Source organism: Varanus komodoensis, unplaced genomic scaffold (genome assembly GCF_004798865.1).
Source record: "Varanus komodoensis strain SLA01 unplaced genomic scaffold, ASM479886v1 scaffold42, whole genome shotgun sequence".
NCBI classification, from domain to species: Eukaryota; Metazoa; Chordata; class Lepidosauria; order Squamata; family Varanidae; genus Varanus; species Varanus komodoensis.
In genome coordinates this window covers 499,766-516,271 of record NW_025335972.1, presented here as the reverse complement: position 1 = coordinate 516,271, position 16,506 = coordinate 499,766, and the positions used below count along the sequence as shown (strand labels likewise).

At 46.0% G+C, this 16,506-nt stretch overlaps 1 protein-coding gene across 2 annotated transcripts in view; it reads right to left on the bottom strand.

The window, feature by feature from the left end:
- PLP2 (proteolipid protein 2) overlaps nt 1-16,069 on the bottom strand; it is a 28,603-nt gene extending 12,534 nt beyond the window's left edge. Inside the window, exon 1 of one of the 2 annotated variants that reach the window (XM_044443666.1) lies at nt 15,709-16,069. In XM_044443666.1, coding sequence (XP_044299601.1) covers nt 15,709-15,798 — 90 coding nt within the window. In that variant the 5' untranslated portion in view covers nt 15,799-16,069. Of the gene's footprint in view, nt 1-14,321; nt 14,373-15,708 lie in introns of those variants that run through there. The other variant, XM_044443665.1, reaches the window with a different exon arrangement.
- Nucleotides 16,070-16,506: the final 437 nt, after the last annotated feature.

Genomic DNA, 16,506 nt, shown 5'->3' with positions numbered 1-16,506 from the left:
TTTAATTGCTGTCACAAAGGGAAAAGAGATATGGGAATGAATGGCCTTGCATGGACAAGTAGACCATGAATTCTTATTGCTGCTTATTAAGACAAAATTTGGGGCTTAAAATGGCATGCAAAGGCAGCTGTCCTCCAGTCTGGTTTTGGTTCAGCACCAAGTAGATGTAATAAAAGCGCTTCCAAATTATCTCAAAGCCTGCTCTGTAAATCACAGCATGTCCCTTGCTTTGCTCTACAAATAATGCTCGCACAGGGAGTCTGCCTTCTGCCTTGCCCATTGATCAGTCATGAGGAATCCTTTTTGGGTCTAGTTTGTGTGGACCAGATGATGCCAAGGGGTGGGGCTGCACCCCAAAGCCTCAACATCGTTGCTCCTGTTTCCTTTCTCCATGCCTCTCTCTGCATGAAGAAAGGTGGCCTCACAGGGAAGCATTTCCTTCAAGCACCAGCCAAATGGGCACCTTCTTTGCACACTACATACTGCCCCACAAATGCAAAGGAAAGGCACTCCCTGCACAGTTGGAGGAGCTACTGCTTTGAGCAGCAACAAAACCTGGTGCCACTTTTGTGAGCTGCAAGTCATCCCAGCTGAAGTAGCAGGTGATAAACAGCAGACTCAGCTGGCTCCTTCAAGTACCTATTGCACATCTCAATTCTCATGCTGGGAATGGGAAGCCAGAGGGACACAGCTGACACTGGTCAAGCATGCAGCATTCAGCATGCTGCACCCTCTCCCAAATTGATGAAGAAGTGGAGCAGCCGGGACATCCTCTTGTCCTTGCTTTCTTTTGCACCTCCTCAAACCACTAAGGGCTTTTAGGCCAAGGGGCTGAATGAGCAACTTCCATGGGCTTGGGGGTCTCCAACCCTGCCCCAGTAATCCGCTGTCCTTAGTAACCACTGTTGAGTCTGCTGTATTCCACTCCCCCTGCAAGAGGAGCAGGCATTTTTAGGTATACTTGCATACAGGATTTTAGGCTGCTGTTTAGGACACAGCTGCCACAAAGCAGCTCACAAGTTAGACAATTCTTAAAATCCATAGCTTAAAAAAATCCTTCTCAACCCAATACAAAACAGGTTACAATGGCAGTTTACGATCAGTACATAATCACGCCAGTCCTAAAATCCATACTAAAACTGCACGATCAACAGGCTTAAGAAAAATGACCACTGTTTGTTTTAAGGCCTGTTTGAAGACCAACACTGAAGGTCCCATATGGAAGGAGCTCCATTAAATAAGGGGTCACCACTATGAAGGCCTTGTCTCGAATTCCCACCAACTTGATAGTATTTACAGATGGACAAAACATGCAGAGTTTCCAATAATAACCTTGGAGTGCAAGTATGAATGCAGGGATGAAGGAAACCTTTCAATTAACCTGATTCCAATCTGTTCAGGACTGGGAAGTCCAACACCAGCATTAGAAATGCACCAGTAACCAATGCACCTGATACAGTATTTACATCACATGTGTCAACCAACTGGCCTGCAATGAAATCTGTGGAGTCAAAGTTTGCACTAGCTGCAATTTCTAGATCAAAAACAGCCCATCCTGTCCTCCGCACTCTTCTGCATCCAATATTGGTGTAAGTAACAATATAAAATTAAAATTAATAATATAAAATAAATAAAAATATAAACGATATAAAAAAGTTATAAAAGAAAAGTTATAAAAGAAAAGAAAAGAAGTCACCCTGGCCAGATAAATAAGTAAATATTGTTAACAATTAAAATAACGTTTAAATAAAAAGGACTTCACCTGGTGCCGAAAAACAAATAACGACGGCGCTGCAGAACCTTGCCCAAAGAAGCTAAGTTTGAGACAGAAGACTGATATGCCAGATCATCCAGGCTTAGTTTCTTTAGTAACAGCCTGACCATTGCCCTCTTAAAGGTCATCAGAGAACATTCCCACCTTCAAAAGGCATCTGCCATCTCCAGGGTTCACTGGCAGGTTTTAAAATTCATAGCTAGAATCATTCCAGAGAGGAGGTAGCCCTCCAACCTTCAAGCAGCTTTCCTACAATTTTAGGTTGCAGAAAATTAAAGGTATCCCCGACAACATGACCAGATTGTATGTTAGCTATATCCATCACTGATTCTGATAAAACTATGGCAACTAGGCCAGTCTGCATCTGCCTTGGTCGCCCTGTACAATGACCTGTGCAGGGAGAGAGATAGGGGGAGTGCGTCCCTGTTAGTTCTCCTGGACCTCTCAGCGGCTTTCGATACCATCGACCATGGTATCCTTCTAGATAGGCTAGCGGGATTGGGAGTTGGAGGCACCACGTGGCGGTGGTTCCACTCCTATCTCAATGGCCGATTCCAGAAGGTGGTGCTGGGGGACTATGGCTCTGCGCCATGGCAGTTATGCCATGGAGTTCCGCAGGGGTCCATTTTGTCCCCCTTGCTATTTAACATCTACATGAAACTGCTGGGAATGGTCATTAGGAGGTGTGGGCTGCAGAATCATCAGTAGCTGATGATACTCAGCTCTACCTCTCATTTTCCGCCAATCCAGGTGAGGCAGTGGCTGTGCTGAACCGGCGCCTGGCCGAGGTAATGGGCTGGATGAGGGCCAATAAACTGAAGCTCAATCCAGACAAGACGGAGGTCCTGTTGGTTGGTGGATCGGGCTTTGGGATGGGGGACTTGGGCCTTGTCCTAAATGGGGTTGCACTCCCTCTGAGGGACAGGTTTTGCAGCTTGGGAGTGCTCCTCAACCCTGAGCTGTCACTAGAAGTTCAGGTGACGGCGGTGGCGAGGAGCGCCTGCCTTCAGCTTCGGCTGATCCATCAGCTACGTCCCTTCCTGGAGAACGACTGCCTGGCGACAGTGACACACGCATTGGTAACTTCCTGATTAGACTTCTGTAACGTGCTTTACATGGGGCTACCCTTGAAGACGGTCCGGATACTTCAATTGGTGCAGAATATTGCTGCCAGGTTGCTGACGGGGACTGGGCATTGTTCTCATATAATCCCAGTTCTCTGTCAGCTTCACTGGCTCCCGACTGAAGTCCGGACCCAATTCAAGGTGTTGGTTATGACCTATAAAGCCCTCAACGGCTTGGGACCTGGTTATCTAAAGGAACGCTTGTGGCCATATATGCCCTCCCCCCCCTTGAGATCGGCAAGAGATGCCCTTCTCCGGGAACCCTCTGGGAATGATATTAGGAGGGTGAGTACCCGGAGGAGGGCCTTCTCTGTGGTGACGCCCCACCTATTTGTTTTTCGGCACCAGGCTAAGACCTTTTTATTTAAAACTTATTTCAATTGTTAACTTACTATGTATCTATAGGATTTTAAATTTTTAGCCAAGATGTTACTGGGCTTTTTAATCTTTAATTGTATTATTTGTTATTTATATGTTTTAATTATGCTGTGAGCCGCCCCGAGGCTTTGTTGCAATGGGGGCAGCATAGAAATGTTTTAAATAAATAATAAATGCAAACACTTTTATCAACAATATGCAAAACCCTATGCACCAATTTTAGGTTCTGATGCAAAAGTTGATAAATTAAAAATGCTTGCACACATATGCAAGACTCCTTATCAAGATGGCTATCCACTAATTGTCCAGCACCATCCTCAGTTAGAATGGAAGAATAACTCTGAGTGAGAAACTGGTTGGCCTACTCCTTGAATCTGACAGGCAGATGCAGACACCATCCCTGGGACAAGTGTATAATGCAGGAAGCTGGTGGGAGACTCAGTTCGTCACTTTCCATGACAAGGCACATTCCCATTTCCTTTCCTAGCATGTGTTGCATAAAGCTGCCACCTCAACCCAGACCAGGATGAGTCTTTTTTAAGAGAGCTGAAGGCAGATTTTCAGGTCATGGGTTGTTCACACTGAAGTTACAAACGCACGCACAAAGATGTGCACACAAATACATGGCCTTGCTTTTCTCTCCAAACTCAGCATGTGGGCACCAGGATAAGCTAACAGCTCAGTAGGTTCTAAGCCTCAAAGCAGGAGAAACTTCCTTTGGATGGACACAAAATGACATCTGCTTGGATTTTAAGCCGCTTAATGTATATAATGACATAGGGGATGGGGAGAACTGAATGTGTCTCACAAAATAACATTAATTATATGGCAAATAAGATTGAAAGCCTGGGAAAATAACCTAGCAGCTACTTCTTTCCATATGACAATACATAAAGGGAGATACTCTAAGGCAGGGGTGCGGAACTTCTGGCTCAAATCAGGCACTCCTGCTTCTCCCAGGTGGCTGTACCTTCTTCCCACAGCTCCGGCTCCTTTCCCCCACCACTGATGATTTGGTGGTTTCCCAAGTTTTGCATAGTTCCCCCACCCATGTTGAAAATGTCTCTCCTAAGCTTTAATTACAGTCTGTCAGAGTTTTAAGCTACAATATGCTGCATTTTTGGTCCTTTTGTTCCTGCCCCTTTACATTTGGCCCTCTCCCACTACTGGAATGTTTCCTCCCGCCACTCAGAACTTCTCTGAAAGTGAATTTGGCCTTCAGGCTGAAAGAAGTTCCCCACTTTATCTGAGAAATAAAGCCGTTCCCCTGCTTTATTTGATGTCTGGGGTGGGGAACTCTGCTGCCGGTAGAGGAGATCCCTGAGAAGGGCTGTTAATCCATTCCTATGCTGGGGTACTGTTTGCGCTCACAGCCGAGGAGCCAGCCGGTCTAGAATTCTATCCTCGCCCAGATGCTGGGGAGAGAAATGAGCGTAGCTTGCACCGGATCAAGGCTGCCTCTGGTATACTGTCAAGCAGGGATCTTCCCTGGTCTTGCCAAGATCCTTCTGACAAGATAAGCACATCAGGAACTGAACCCAAGTTGCGTCCCAGCCAGAAGACTGGCAGCCATGGGAATGTTGCAGCTGCAGCAACTGGTAACCACATCTGGCAGCTAAACCTACCAGGTGTGGGCCTCGGGGACAAAGGCCCAATCTATTCCTCAGCACCCTGGGCAGAGGCCAGGTGGGAAGCACAGTGGGGTGGCCCATCTCTGGGGCAACTGCTAAACAAACAAAGAGACTGCTGCCAAGTATGCCAAGGACTAGAATCAAAATTTAAAGGGCCAGGCTTACATTTCACAGGCAGAAGGAAAAGCTGGGGGTGGGCGTGCTTCAAAACAGCAAGGCAAACATTTGGATAAAGAAATGCTGAACAGTAAAAAGCAGCAGCAGGAAAGGACTTAAAAGGGGATGCCAAAATCAAGTGAGACTCTGAGGGACAAAACTGGATTGTTCTAGGAGCAAAGGGTAGGCCAGTCCAATACACAACATTAAGTGATGAGACTTAACAGGTCCCGAAGAAACAAATCATGCATCATGTTAAACACATGCATGCATGAGAGCTAAGCCTAAGGACATGAGCCAGTTGTTCCCAGTTAAAATGTCACTGGAGACATGAACTACCAGGTGGCTTTCAAAAATTCTCTCTAACTCTATGGTGGGAGTGTAATAAAACAGGACTACTGTTAGAATTACTGAGTGGATATATGTAAAATCCCCATAACAGTCTTCCCCAACCTAGTGCCCTCCAGATGTTTTCACCTACAACTCTCAGCTTTCCTGACCAGGCAAGTAGGGCAGAAAAGTTTTTGCAGCTATGTTTTTCCATGGAAAATTTTCCACAACCAGTATGTCTGCATTCATCCATACTTGTCTGGGCCACTGAACAGCCATCTTTCAGGTTTGATGGACTAACTAAGGTATGAACTTTTGTAAGGCAGGCATTGTCAAGCCTGACTGTTCAGTTACCCAGGGGACTTCACAAGCTGGACATCAGTGTAACAGCACCCTCCTGCCCCAGTTCCCCAACCTGTGCCCACAGACCCACATCCATCCTTTAGTGAAGGATTTGTTCAATCAGATTTTTCTCAACTGGAAATGGAGCTGACAAACAGGGCAGGGAGTCAGCAAAGCTGAAGGAACTACTGCTTCCTCAGCAAAAGAAAATTAAACTCTTGATAGAAGACATTACAGCCCACTTTGGGTATATATCTTAAAGGTGTAAGTCATTTTTGCTGTTGCTGTTAAATAGAAACAAGCAATCATAAGGAACTGTGTGCTAGCATCTTTACATTGTTACAAATATGCCAATAAAATAGTTTCCACATAAAATTTTGAATGTGTTCGAATCTCACATTCAAATATGTTGCAGCAGTTAGGAATACTTTTGATATATTTACACTGTATGTAACACTGACATGGATTAAATTTATTTATTTACTTTCTATATGGCCCATTTGGTCTGTTTACTAAATATGAGACAATATGTATGCTTGTTGATGGGGAAGTGTGTGTTGGGGAGTAACACTGACTGAAACTAACATGCTAAATCTGATAATATCACAGCACTGAAAAATTTTCTGGACTGTTCACCCAGAAAACCCACATCACAGTTCCTGGCCCACTGGTCATGCTGGCTGGGGCTGACTGGAGTTAAAGTCCAAAGTATCTGAGGGCACCAGCTTGGGATGACTGCCCTACATAAAAGTTTAAATATTATAACTAAAGTCCAAAAGAGTGTGGGGGGTACCATAGTCCCCATAATATAAGCACGCATTTCCCAATGAATAGGATCCAGGCCTGTGTAGCACAGGCAATTTTGCCACAGCAAAATAGTTTTGAAGGCTCTTTATGGTTCCTGTTCATTTCCTGCCCAGGCCTGAAGGCTAGGTTACCAACTTACCAGGAAATGCACAAGTCAGGTGAAGACAATGGGACAGACTGCTGTTAAATGTGACATCAGCCCCAGAAATCTTTCATAGTATAAAATCCTGCTCTAAAAGCTCTCAGATACTGGAGCATGGTTCAGTTTAAAGAAAACTGGCCACTCTGGTGAAGACCAAGAGCAAGCCAAACCATTTTAAAAGTCAGCAACCATAAAGAGTATGTAAAGAGTTGCAATAGAATTGCTAATAAAGAAGAAACCCACCTAAAGCACCCTGCTGCTATAACCATGATGGAATAACTCTGGGAGCCAGTGTTTCCTAGCGGTTAGAGTGTTGGACTGGAGCTCAGGAGATCCAGATTCTAATCCCTACTTAACCATGCGGCTGACTGGGTAACTTTGGGCCAGTCACTGACCTTGAGCCCAACCTATCTCATAGGGTTGATCTGAGGATAAAACAGAGGAAGAGGATTGTGTAAGCCAACTTGGGTTCCTCACAAGAGGAAAAAAGATGGGATATAAGTGTAGCACTGCCAGGATCAGTAGTAGGAACAAGACAGAAAGTTATGGCATGGCTTGTGGGGACCGCTCAGGCAGTGTGTCTAGTGCTCCAGCCCAGAACTCCCTTCTGCACTTGCTTTGCATAGCATGTGAGAACTAAGAATTTTCCATGCTGCTATCTCTGAACACTGCACATTGGGCTGGTGGTAAAGAGGCCACTGCCACATCTCTGGATTGAGGATAAGAGCAGGAAATCTCCCGTTTGCAATCCAAGTGTTGCTTTCTCCCTTTATAACAGCATTAACATCTTGAAAAAAAAAAGAAACTCTTCAAAAAGTAATCTAACAGCCCATGCAATCCAGGACTTGGTGTTCTTCAAGCAGATAACAAAAGCACCAAAGGAAATAGCAACAGATAACTCAAGCCAGCCAGCCAAGCCACATTTTTCCCATCCAAAAATATATACTGGCAGTGGTACAAGTATTCAAAACAGACACATCAACAAAACAAGAAATATTTTTCTAATAACAGATGGAGAAAGCCAAGTCTTAAAGGGGAAAGGAATGGCATTTGAAGCCAACAAGTTGCTGTTGGTGTGTTCTTTTTTTACTTTTTTAAAGGGCAATATTTTCAGCAAGCAACAAAAAAGGCTTTAGCCACAGGATTAAGGGAACCATTAGTTCTTTGTATTATAAAAGACAGAGAATCTAAGAGGCCTTCTAACTGGTTTAGAGGAGTAGGAGTTTGGCTGTTGAATCAGGTGAAGTGCTCAGAATTGTGTGAGACTGCAAATCAAGTTCACTGCTGCCAAGGTCTTGAGGCAGAAGATCTGACCTTATACACTTCACCTGATGGTCTGATGGCATCTTATGTACAACTCTGTTGGTGTTATTTCCTTGCATTTGTGTCCCCAGCGTAGCACCTTGCCCCTTCCCATAAATTTGGGGATTGGTATTCTTCAGTAAGTGCTGTGCAAATTATTCTAAAGCCTTAAAAATAAAATCCTAAGTAGCTCATTGTTTTGTGATATTTAATGAGTCGTGATAAAAGGCTCAGGCGTACTGTTCTTAGCTCAAGTTTCTTTTAGTGGGCCAAGCACCGCTGTGTATTAATCAGGGTGTGGCCCCTTGTATGTTTAGACTGAGGAAAGAGGTCCTACAATTCCCAGCACTCCTGAAGCATCAGGTCCACACCTTTTGCTTTCTTTTGATAATACTGGAGGAAGTCAGACAGAAAGAGGAAGGGGGAGTCACAGAACTGAGAAATGATCTTCTCTTGGGCTCTGAGTAAGGGACAGGGAGTTATTTGCTCCTCAACTACTTCCTTATACTATCCAGTTTAGTATTTTTAGTATTGCATTGCATTTCTATACTGCCCATAGCCTACGCAGCTGGGCAGATCACAGCATTTTTAGCTTCTATCAATTCCATAAGCACCATCTCATTTCAAATTGATTTCCAGCATTGTTCAGGTTAGAATGACCATGATTTTCTGTACTTCTGTCCTCTGCCCTACAAGAGGTCATAATTCCAGTCTGTGCTTACTGAGTAGCTGCTGTCTCTGTGTGAAAATATACAAGACACCAGTTACTCAGTAAGCACTAACTGGTGCTAAGCCAGAGTGACCCACTGCTTCCTTGCCCTGGAAGGCTGTGGGGCAATCCTAGGTCTTTTGCAGTCTTTTACGCACCAACATCTCCCTGAATCACCTTCTCAGGACTGTGATGCATTGCAGGCACAACTTCTACTTCCTTTACCAGAAGCATGTTTTTGCTCCCCCTTGCTTTTCTTCTCATCAAAGCAGAAGGAACATTCCTCTGCGACTTGAAAACTAGCTCATTGTTTTGACAGATGACAGAACCTTGTTGCTGATGTAACTCAACAACACCACTTAGTGCATCTGGTAAGTTGGAACCATGCTGGAATGCCTGCATGGGCTTATTATCAGAATGGCTGGATGGACTTATTTCTGATATGTATCCAAAAATATGCACCCCTTTTTATAATGGGCAAACTGATTCAAGCTAACTAGCTCTTTTGAGATGTAAGCTCACTGTTGTTATGAGGGTGGGTCTTGCCTCTAATTTTTTGATTCGCTTTCCAGACCACTGATATCCTAAAAAGAAGGCATCAGATTATTGTACAGAACAACAAACCATCTCTGCTCAAGGGGTGGCGATCAGTGAGCTCAGTGAGATGGCCTCCTAAGCCTTCAATATAATTTCCAGCTGGAATCCAAAATGCTTTCTCTGGCCACTCTTTCTGCAATGGACTCTAAAGAGGCTCTAAAACCCTAGACCCCTGTCACAAAAGTAACATGTGACTAGGTAGATTACAGATATTATTTGAAATTCTTTGGTTGCCATTTTTGCTGCTGGTCCCCCCATCTCTAATAATTTCATTTTAATATTTGAACATTTGACCAGCTTGTTTTAAAACACAATTCCTCAGTAAAACCCTTTTGCCATGTTAAGGACTGCATGGTTAAAAGAAATAAAAAAACCTATCACTTATGTTCTTTGACTGTTACTAAACCTGGTGCCTGGGATTTGAGCAAGAAAATCAAAGCATTTTTCTTTCTCTCTTTTTAGGGCTGGGCTGAAAGGCGGAGCCTTTGGCTCAGAAACTCTTCAAGTAGCTGGGCAGACTAGGGGGAGATTCATCCAGACTGGTGGCAGTCTAGCAGTAAGCCTTTTTTCTTGTTAAAAAAAGCGAGGTATAACAGCAAGAAACGGCCATCCTGGTTCACACTCTGTAATACCATGTCAGCCCGCTGCAGCAAAAGCAACCCAGTCTCAAGGTACAAGAACACTCTTTGCTGCTTTTGCTATTTCAAGTCCATCCTTACACTGCTGCTCTTGTTTGCCATTTTTCCACCCTCAGCTGTGACTCGTAATACTTAAGATGGGGTCAGCAGCTTGTGTCCTCTGGATGTTATGGCCTGTAACTCCTATCAGTCCTAGAACCACATGTTGTCCACCTCTGTATTAGGGGAATGTGCACACAGCAATGTCCGAGAGAGAGAAAACAGAAGCATATCCAGTACGCATAGGGCATCTGAAGCAGAAGACATGCAATATATTGCAGTACTGCCCCCTGAGACCTGACAGGAGGGATTTCCAGAGTGCTTTGCAGCCATTTCCCATTCCTGCTTGCCCAGTGAGGAACTAACCCTCCATCTCAGAGCCACTGCTGAATGAGTGCCACCAACACAACCACACAGGTGACACCAAATCCCCATGACTATAGTTCAATTTCACTAAGAGAATGGCTTTCCTCCACCAGTGTTTCACTGTATCAACCTTAGGCAGGTGGGAGGTGAGGAATTATGGGAGGTAGCATCCACCAAAACTTGAAAAGCACCCAGTTGGACAAGGCTGTGCTACAGGACTCTGTCAAAGATACAGAATTCTAAACTGTGGTGGCGCTACAAGCACTGATAGAGCAGTGGTAGTTTTATTTAAGAGGCATCCATCTAAAGTAAGGAAAAGTTCCCTGGTGTGTTTTAAGTATGAGCACTGAAGACATGCATTTAAAGGAGATGTATCATGCAAGAAAGAGTTGTTGCTTTGCTCACCCCCCAAAAGAGGGTGATCAGAAGGTTCCTCTTAGAACCCCAGACACTGGGTGACACTTGCGGTCTCCATGTGCTACATCCTAGAGACACAGTACAGTATGCCCAATAGTACAGTACGCACAGCACTGGTGTCTCTGGAGTGAGAGGGTGTACACCACATCGCCTTGTTCTCCCCAGCTTGCTTTTTCCTGGGCCTTGTTGAGACCTGCTATTCCCAGCTTTGTAAAAAACACCCATGTCATTCCCATGCTGATAAAACGCCCAGCCCTACAGCCTTAAAGGAACACACATGGTTTCCTAGCTGACTTCTGTCACATGCCATGGCTGGTGGGCTGGACTAGGCCTTGGGGTGACTGGCGTTCAATTCCCCATCCTGCCATGAGGCTCCCTTGGTGACTGTGGGCCAGTCAAGCCTTTCAATCTAACCCACCTCATAGGGTTGTTTGGACGTAAACACCAGTGTTGGACATGTGAGCTATGTGGAGGAAAGGCAGACTATAAAGGTGATACCTACTCTGAGTCCTTGGAATCAAGAGGTCTTAAAGGCTACATTAGCAGTACATACTTTCTCCCCTCCCTGCAAGTGAGCAAACCCTGAAGTCTGAAGACTAAATAGCTGGATAGAGAATTCTGGGTCTCTCCACTTGCAATGCTCAGGAGCTGAAAAACTGGCCTGTAATCGGTTTCTCTTAATGTTTCTGTTAATCATTAGTGAAGGTGGCGGTGGTGTCTCCACAGAGGCCTACTAGCCCCTCCAACTCCCCAGGCACCAATGGGAGCAAAATCTGCATCAAAGAAATGGTCCCACACCCTTCCTCAACAAGGCCAAGGTGGGATTCTCCTCCCTCCCTCTCTGTGAGTAGCAGGTGGGACACACAAAATGCACATTTTTGCTGCTTCTCACTGTGTTTTTTTGCAGAGTGGAATAGACGCACTGGCACCTAACAACATACAGTATTAAAATCTTAGTTTTCAGTGCCAGTTTTAAGAGCTCTCACTTCTGTCTTTGGGGACATTTGCAAATAGCTTCTCTCTAGAAGGCAGGAAGTGACTTATCCAGATAATGAGAGGATCCCATACAGGGCATATGACTGGGAGGAGCAGGAAGACCATTTGGCCGGAGAGGCATATTCTTAGAGGGCCTGAGAGCACTGAAGCAGGTCAAGAATTACTATGGGCAAGATCACTAGGACCGCTTTGCTATGCTTGACAAGAACTGTGAGGTTGCAAGAAAGGCACTTTCCCCCCATAATAATGGGTATATTTGCCCAGAAAAAAAAAAGCTAGGAAAGCACTTGCTAAATAAGAAAGGGAGATTACAAATTATAGCATTTTATCTTTTGTGTTAAAAGCATGAATTCCTTAAATGTAAACATCTAAAATATAACCAGTTTTGTAACTCTGTTTTGGCAATTTCCAGTTTTTAATATCCTGGGAGGGCTTAAAAAATGGAAGCTCTCTGAGAGGGCCTCTTTCTGTATGCTATTTTTCCACAGAGTTCTCTGTAGGAGTTTTGCCCCTTTTGGTTATACCTCTAGATTTTCCAGCACATCCGCCCTGCGTGTGGGTGCTGTTATTGACTACATAATGGTACACACTCTCTCAACAAATTTTAAAAACAGCTTGCAAGATAGAAGGCTGAGTCAGGTCAGCCAGCCATCTGCTTCGCGCAGAAAACTGGGTTCAGAAGAATGGTGGTTAGTGTTTTAGCACCCAGAGCACACCTGGACTTTTGGCTAATTAATTTTCTTTTAGCCTCATGAGTTTGTTTTCTGATATTTTGTGACTGGCCACTTCCATCCTTTCAGCCATTTTGTGAATGGGAGAAATTCCATCCATGTTGCCTGAGGATTATGGGAGTTGCTGCTGGAGGGCACCATGTTCCCTGTCACAGAAGCCATCTATCTGCATGGATCTCTAGGTGTGCTAGAGATCAGCAGCACAATCCTATGCAGGATTAATAAGATGCAAGTCTTTTGCAATTCAATGTCTTGCTCCCAAATTAGGTGCCCACAGAATTGTAAACTTTGTGCCCTAGTACAAGGGCCTGAGTTTCCCCCTCCCATGAAACTTTCATTAGCCTTTAACAGCTAGATGAAAAGTGAGATGTGTTTTCTAATACTCAAATCTAAGTACCCCCATTAATCTTCTGCACCAGGAACTTCAAACTGCTGCTACAGCTTAAAGCAGGTATCATCAGTGGGGCACCCATGGGCACCACCAATGGCACTCAACGTGCTGAAAAAATAAAAAGGTTTTCACCTGGCACTTGGGGCCCACCCTTTGCTCCTTTTGGCACCAGGTAAAGGCCTTTTTATTCTCCTGCTATTTTAATTGTTAAGACTTTTATATTCATCTTTTACTGTACCTCTGAGATTGTTTTAGCCACAGTGGCAGAAGGTTGATTATTGTATGATTGTCTTATTAATTATGTCATTGTGATTTTTATCATGTGTTTTATATTAACTAATGTAATTTTGATTTGTAAACTTTCCAAGGAGCCTTTGGGCTGAAGGGTGGGGTAAAAATTTACTGAACACTTTTTAATTTTTAGGGGTATATTAATAGAGAGAAATATATACACAGATTTGTATATTTCTATAGCAAGAAAAACATATGAAACAAACACAACTTTCTAGCAATTATATATAAATTTCAAGAAATAAGTGTCTATTGCTATACTGAAAGTGCAGTAAGGTCCTCAATCCACTGCAGTAGAAAAGGTGTTTATTTATCCTTCCTATCCATCCTTTAGCTGTTGACAGGGCACAAAGATTCCCATTTCCTCTTCTATTTGTTAAAACTCCATGAGGCAGGTAAACAATTTTAAAGAGTGCAGACATCCATGAATATTAAAGACAAAGTTTGCTAAGTTTAGCTGTGTAAGGACCTCCTCTCAAAAAGAAGCAACTATTGGGTATTGCCAAAACAGATTTTAAATGGAAGCCTCAGCTGTATTGCACTGGCAACAATTAGCTGAATCAGAAAATCCCTTATTAAAGCAACATTGCAGTATCCAAGAGAAAGAAAACAGACGTCAACATGGCACAGCCTAAAATCCTAACTATGAGAAAGTGGGGGGGGGGGGAGGCGTGTTTCTGCAATTCCCAAATGTGCCCATGGGCCCTACAAGTTTGCAGATGCCTGCCTGAAAGCCTAGCAAATATACTAGCATAATCTTGTGTGGAAAGTGTATTGCATCAGATGCATGAAGTGTGAACTGGCTGATTTATGCACACGGGCTTTGTCGACTATTTTGTCAGAGGAAATTGCAGCAGTACAGACACACAGTCAGAAGAAAACACAGCAGAAAAGAAAACTCAGCAACTCCAACCGTGCTAAGCTGCAAAGTGGCAAAATGTACAAGCGACCTTGCAAGAACTACCTACTTCCCACCACAAGTCACCGGCACAACCTGACTACTTGGGGCTTGCAACATTTGTATCCGTCAAACGCTGCTGCAGAGCCAAACCCGGGGAGAAACTCCCTTCCAATAAAGTTGCTGCCACCCTCCTCCCCCCTCTCCCCCGTGCGCGCGCGCAGCTGCGCTCTGCCAGGCAATGTGAGTCACTCGTACCCACCCAGAGGTGCGCGCACATGGCGCAAACCGAAGAGACCCACACACGCCGCACCCAAAACCATGTCTTGCAGCAAGGACGGATCGGGCGGAGGCGGGCAAGCAGATCTGACCCACCCAAAAGACGTCGAAACCTCGGACCACGGCGCTCATAATCCCGACTTCCGACCATCCTGGCAGAGGATTATGGGAGCAGTAGTCCGAAACATCCAGCGGACACTACGTTGCCAAGCTCTTATGTACAGCGTCCCAATTATCAGAAAGAGGCAAGTCCGAATCCTGGAAACTTTAATGCGCAAGTCACACGGAACTCGGGAAAGTTACTTCCGAGCACATGCCTGGGATCGGGGCTGCAGACCGAACCAAGCAGACGCGGGAAAAAGACGAGTCAGGCATAAAGGGCAGATAAATGCAACCAAGGGCAGTCAACGCCAGCCGTCCCCAATCTGGCGCCCTCCTGCTGTTTTGGCCTTCGAGTCCCAACATGCCTGACCACTTGCTATGCTGGATGGGGCTGATGGGATCTGGGATCCAAAATATTTCGCGGGCATCAAGTTGGCGAGCGCCACATGGACTGCGTACTCAGCCTTAACCGCTAACGTACTTGTGTGTGTGGGTGGCGCGGGGCAGACTGAAGGGCCAGCCTGCGACTCCACCTAGCCATCTATCGGGGTCCTTTGCCTAGCATGGGGACGCCACTCTCGGGCCACGATGCCCGCCATCAGCCGTCGTATCTCAGGCCACGAGCGGGAAGCGCCGTCGCCGCAGGTCCGCCTCTTTAACGGGGCACGTCACCTTCTCTCCAACAGGGCGTTTCCCGCCTAAGAATCTGCGGGCGCCTGGGCACCATGCGCACTTAGAAGCTTTTGGTAGTGTCGAGGGAATGGCGTGAGAGGGGGGCCGCAAGTGACCCAAAGCGAGCAGGCAAGGAAACAGGCACTCTACCTGTATTTCGACCGCGCCCCGCTGCTACAAGCGAAGTTTCAGCGGGTGCCGCCGAGGCACCAAACAGAGGCGCTGTCCTGCTTTTTCCCAACATAATAGGCAAGGCGGGGGTCGAGGGAACAAGCGGAGAGCAGATAAAGAGGGGCACCTCTTGGGTGGAGAGTGGGGGCCAAAATCCTCCCCTCGGTAATACATGTACGCACGCACACGATGTACATAATTTTCGCTCACACGAATTGCCATCCCGCACGGGATCAGTAACTTAAACTGTACTGCTCGAGACCCCTTTACCTGGGAGCAAGACCCATTGAACAAAGTGGGTTTGCTTCTGAGCAGACATGCATAGGATTACGCGCAATTTTTTCACCATTTTTCCCGCTCCCGGTACTTTCAGCACAATTCATCGCCGCTGCGCCCCAGTCTACCCATCCCCGTTGTTCGCTTACTATTTCCGCGGCGAGAATAATTCCCTTGTGAGACCGCAGGAACGTGCAGAACTGGTCCATGCACCCTTTGGAGCTGCTGGGGGACTCCATGGTACCGGGACGGAAAGACCCCTTCGGGGCGTGCAAGAGGCGACGGTGTCGGCTGGCTTTCCTCGCGGATTCCCCTCCTGGTCGCCTGTCGGGCGCGGGCTCGGCGAGCGGCGAAGGCGTGGAAGCCCGTTACTGAGGTGTGGTTGGCGGGCTGGGCCAAGCTAGCTGGGTAAGCGTCGCTACCCCGTAAAGGACAGCCGGAGGAGAGAGGCTGACTCGGAGCTTCCCAAAACAGAATCAAGGCAGGAAGACGCCTGGGAGGTGCTTAGAGGGCGACCGCCGCCTTGCTCTGCCTTCTTCAGGCTGCCACTCCCTGTGCACGCTGGCTACTTGGGAGGAAGCCCCGCTGCACGCAGCCATGTTTACTTCCGAGGGGTAGACCGTAACGCCGCGGTTCCGCGCAGCGCTTCGAACCCATTTCACTGCAATAACTTTATTGTGCACGTGTGCAGAGATCACGCGCACACGTGCACGCTTGCCCAGCTCTCCGGATGCCTTCGCCAGGCGAATGCTGCAAAAGACAAGTGGAAGGGCTGGGATAAGGGCCTTGGCAGAAAACTTCATTGATTCAGTTCAGTGGATAGGACTGGTTACACCTACTTGCACAAACCAGTGGAATGACAGGCAGAGATGAAATGAGGGCTCCCCAAGACGGAGAGCTCCATAACTTGCTCTTTAGTGTTAGGCTCCATGCCCAAAAATATGAAG